Here is a 5000-nt window from a genome sequence, read left to right as displayed (position 1 = left end):
GTGACTACTCGGTGACTTAATACAGCTTCACTAACCTATGTGGGGGATTGAAATAGTGAAGACTGGCCATTCATCTTCTGACCTCCATACACCCTTCCTAATGTCAATAAAATGGTCTAATCTCACCCAAAACTCAAGGTAAAAATGTGTCCCAGTACTGAAGGGGTTAATAGTTGAATGAATAGATGAAAAAGTAAGTAGAATATATTTATATGAGAGAGAGAGAGAGAGTGTGTGTGTGTGTGTGTGTGTATGATATGAAAAAAATAACCTTGCAAATAACCTCGTGTCTTGTAAATATCCGAGAGAAGAAAAAAGAGGAAAAAATGTTTGTGGAGACGAAAAAAGTAAATGAGGAAGGCGTGTATGAGAGAGAGAGAGAGAGAGAGAGAGGGAAGGGGGGGGAGGTTTGCAGTGAGAGGCGCGGTGACATACACTTTTATTTATCACGTAACAATGACAACAAAAGTCTGGTAACTTCCCACGAGCAAAAAAGTTGGAATGTTGTATTAGAGTTATCAAGAACAGGGGGAGGGAGGGGCGGGGGGGCGGGGGCAAGGGATGGGGCAGGTGGCTCAATGGGGGAGGGGAGGGTCCTGTACAAGGAATTAATGGTACTGTTGCTGTTATTGCTGTTGTTGCTATTTCTGTTGTTGTTGTTGTTGTTGTTGCTGTTGATTTCGTCGTTGTTTTTGCTGTCGTTGTTATTGTAGCTGTTGTTGTTGCTGTTATTGTTGTTGCTGTTATTGTTGTTGTTGCAGAGGAAGAACACGATGTGGTGCCAGTGCTGGCTGAGGGGGAGCTCAGCCCCCACCCTGGCCCCTGTCACGCCGGGGGGGCGCGGCGTGTGCTGCGTGGCGGGGCGGGGCGGGGCGGGGCGGAGCGGAGCGGGGCGGGGCGCGATGTCCCCGTGCGGGCCTCGAGTCACGAGGGCGCTGTCACGTGTGCCGCTGCCGGGGCTGGGCGGGGCGGGGGGCATCAGCGGGAGTCCTGGCGCGGCCACATGGGCGCGGCGGCCAGGGAGTCAGCGCGCGTGGGCGTGGCGCGCTGGCGAGGTGTTGCAGGGGGCCTGGTGATGATGGCGGGGCAGCTCAGCGTCCTGGTGAGGCGGGGCGGGACGGGGCGTGGGCGTGCGCGGGGGGCAAGCATGGGCAGAGAGCAGGTGAGGCACCTCATACGCCGTTGATGGGGCCGCCGTCCCCGATTTGAGGCCGAGGGCCTGCGTACCAACACGCGGGGCCGCGGCACCTCCAGGTGGTCACCGTGGCGAGGCAGGCCGGTCCTGGGTGTGCGGGGCGGCCTGGCGGGGCGGGGCGGGCTGGGGGGCGGGGCCTCAGGGGGTGTCTCCCAAGGCAGGGTCGGGGTCGGGGGCGGCTCCCCGTCCTCCTCGATGGTCCGCCACATGAAGGCGCACTCGTCCTCAAACATGCCGGGCGGCAGCTCCTCGCCCTCTGACAGCCCCGCCCGCACCTCCTCCAGCAGCACCTCGGGCAGCGCCACGGCGGGAGGGGCGGGGGCGGGCGGGCGCGGGTAGGGTCGCCACTTCACCACGGGGCGGCGGCGCACGGCCAGGCGCGCCTTGAGGGACGCCGCCAGCCTGGAGGAGGCGGAGCGGGGGGCAGCATCCCCGTCAGAGCCCACGTCAATGATGACTGAGCCGGCGCGGCCCCAGCTTGAGGAGAATCGGTCCTCGGGGTCGTCTGAGGTGGGCGTGGTGGAGGAGGGCGTGGCGGCGGAACTGCCTCCCCCAGTAGCGGCCTGGATCTGTGCGCTGGCCAGACTCACACGCTCTGGGTCCGCCGCCAGGAAGCCTTGATGCACGCCAGCAGCCACCAGAACCCCGCCGATGCTGCTGCTGCTGCGGCACACACATACTGGTCACACACACACACACACACCACTGTCACCACCACAACCACCACCCATCATACCACCAGTACTATTTTTTCTACCACAACACCACCACCACCACCACCAGTCTTCCCTCTTGTCTTCATTGCTACACACACACACACACACACACACACACACACACACACACACACACACACACACACACACACACACACACACACGTCCTGACCAGCAATGACCTGATCTCTTTACGAACCAAACAAAGTGACTGAGACATTTCCGTAACTTTTGAATCCATGAGTTATGAATCTTCCTTGTTTTCTCTGACTCAAATCTAAATGCCTCGTTTTACACATTTCTGCTTTGGAAAACTTTATAAACAGATGAACAAGACAATATTTTCTTAAAGGGAGGAAGGGAGGGAGGGTGAAGGGAGGAAGGGAGAGGGAGAGGGACAATGAGTAGAGGGTGTGAGGGGAGGGGAAGGAAGGGGAAGAGGAAGAAGAACACACGTTAATACTGATGGGACTATTTGCCAAACACTCTTATCTATGGAGGAAGAAGAGGAGGAAGAAAAGGAGGAGGAGGAGGAAGAAGAAGAAGAGAAGGAGGATAAAAGATAGGGGGTAATGAGGAGGAAGAGAAGGAGGAAGAGCAGGAAGAGGAGGAGGAGGAAGAAAAGGAAGAGTAGAAAGAGGAGGAAGAGAAGGAAAAGGAGGAAGAGGAGGAAGAGGATGAGAAGGAAGAGAAGGAAGAGGAGGAGGAGGAGGAGGAGAAGAGATGAGAAACAACAGGTGACAAAAGTATAAGGCAAAAAATAAGTGGTATAAGGCAAAGAATAAGTGGTATGAGGCAAAGTATAAGGGATACAAGATGACCTGAACCCTTAAAGCAAGCAAAATATAAGGGGAATTAGTTATGAAGCTGGTATAAGGAAGTATCAGGGAGTATAAGGACCAGTGACAAAGTATAAGGTACACAGCCCTTGAAAAATAGAAAATATGAGGAAAAAGAAGGTATGAGTGGGTATCAGGCTAGTATGAGGGAATATAAGCCTGGTATAAGGAAGTACAAGGACCAAGTATGAGGTATAAGGATAAGGAACTGTCATCTTAATCTTTAAAGAGCGGGGAAAATACAAAAAAGTATGAGGGCGTATCAGACAAGTATAAGGCAGTATAAGAACCAAGTATAAGGTATAAGGAAGGAAGGTGCAGTCACCTTAACCCTTTGAAAATTAGGGACTATGTAATCTATATGAGCAAAAAAAGGTAGTATAAGGCAGATATAAGTGAGTATAAGGAGCAGATATAAGGTATAAGGGGGTGCAGTCACCTTACCCTTGAAAAACATGAAAACTGTGGGTGGATATAAGGAAAAAAAAGGTGTAAAGATGTATCAGGCAGGTATAAGGCACATTTAAGGAAGTATAAGGTATAAGGAGAAGAGTACTGCCATCATAGCCCTTATAAAACAGGGAAAATATAAGGGGACGAGAAAAAAGCAGGTGTCAGGCAGGTATGAGTGTATATTAGGCAGATATAAGGGAGTATAAAGACCAGTGATAAGGTATGAGGGATAAGGTATAAGGAAGGAGGTATTGTCATCTCTAAAAATAGGTAAAATATGAAGAAAAGGAAGATATCAGGCAGTATTAGGCAGATAATAGGCAGTATAAGGACCGGTATGAGGTATAAGGTATAAGGTATAAGGAAGTATTGTCATATCTAAAAAAAAAACAGGTAAAACATGAAAAAAGGAAGATTTGAGACAGTATTAGTAGATATAAGGGAGTATAAGGCTCAGAGATGAGGTAGGTATGAGGTATAAGGGATAAGGTATAAGGAAGTATTGTCACCTCTAAAAAAACAGGTAAACATGAAAAAAGGAAGATTTGAGACAGTATTAGGTAGATATAAGGGAGTATAAGGGTCAGAGATGAGGTAGGTATGAGGTATAAGGGATAAGGTATAAGGAAGTATTGTCACCTCTAAAAACAGGTAAAATATGAAGACAGGGAAGATATCAGGCAATATTAGGCATATGTAAGGAAATATAAGGACCAAAAGTAAGGTATAAGGTATAAGGAAGGAGGTACTGTCATCTCTAAAAGACAGGTTAGATTTGAAGTAAAAGAAGATATCAGGTAGTATTACGCACATGAAAGGAAGTATAAGGATCAGGGATGAAGTATAAGGTATGAGGTATAAGGTATAAAGAGGGTACCACCATCTCTAAAAACTGGTAAAATATAAAGAAAAGGAAGATATCAGGCAGTACCAGGCAGATATAAGGGAGTATAAGGACTAGGAATATGGTATGAGGTATAAGGTATAAGGTATAAGGACAGAAGTATTGTCATCTCTAAAAAACAGGTAAAAATATGAAGAAAAAGGAAGGTATGAGACAGTATTAGGTAGATATAAGGGAGTATAAGGACCAGGTATAAGGTATAAGGTATAAGGTATAAGAAAGGAATTATTGTCATCTTAAGAAACAGAATGAAAGGAAGAAATGAGGCAGTATTAGGTAAGTATAAGGGAGTATAAGGTTCAGGTATAAGATATAGAGTATAAGGTATAAAGTATAAGATATGAGGTATAAGGTATAAGGAAGAAAATATTGTCATCTTAAAAAAACAGGTAAAATATGGGGAAAAGAGAGATATCAGGCAGTATTAGGTAAATATAAGGGAGTATAAGGTATACAGTATAAGGTATAAGGTATAAGGACGGAAATATTGCCATCTCTTAAAAATAACAAGAAAATGAAGATATCAGGAATTATTAGGCAAATATAAGGGAGCATAAGGGCCAGGGATGAGGTATACAGTATAAAGTATAAGGTATAAGGAGGGAAATATTACCATCTCTAAAAAAAAACAAGAAAAGGAAGATATCAGGCGGTATTAGGCAAATATAAGGGCGTATAAGGTCCAGGGATGAGGTATACAATATAAGGTATAAGGTATAAGGAATGGGGGTACCGTCGCCTTACCCCTTAATACCTGAAGGCACAAAACGCCGGGAGGACGAGCGGGAGAGGGGCGCTGACGACTTGGCACTATCCCTCCTGGTGCAATAGGGTGAGCTGGACCCCTTGGCTGGCGCCCCACATATGCCAGGCAGCCCCTCGTCAGGCACGCT

The 5000-nt window shown here is 47.7% G+C and overlaps 1 protein-coding gene across 7 annotated transcripts in view; it reads right to left on the bottom strand.

The window, feature by feature from the left end:
- Positions 1-427: 427 nt before the first annotated feature.
- Positions 428-5000, bottom strand: part of LOC123509082 (bestrophin-4-like) — a 53058-nt gene continuing 48485 nt past the window's right edge. For 6 of the 7 annotated variants that reach the window (XM_045263214.1, XM_045263211.1, XM_045263213.1 and 3 more), the window contains 2 exons: positions 4852-5000; positions 428-1858 (listed from right to left, as the gene is read on the bottom strand). The exon at positions 4852-5000 is cut by the window's right edge and continues 26 nt beyond it. In XM_045263214.1, coding sequence (XP_045119149.1) covers positions 979-1858; positions 4852-5000 — 1029 coding nt within the window. In that variant the 3' untranslated portion in view covers positions 428-978. The remainder of the gene's footprint in view (positions 1859-4851) is intronic. The other variant, XM_045263212.1, reaches the window with a different exon arrangement.

Source organism: Portunus trituberculatus, chromosome 26 (assembly GCF_017591435.1).
Source record: "Portunus trituberculatus isolate SZX2019 chromosome 26, ASM1759143v1, whole genome shotgun sequence".
NCBI lineage: Eukaryota > Metazoa > Arthropoda > Malacostraca > Decapoda > Portunidae > Portunus > Portunus trituberculatus.
This window is presented reverse-complemented; position numbering and strand designations above follow the sequence as displayed.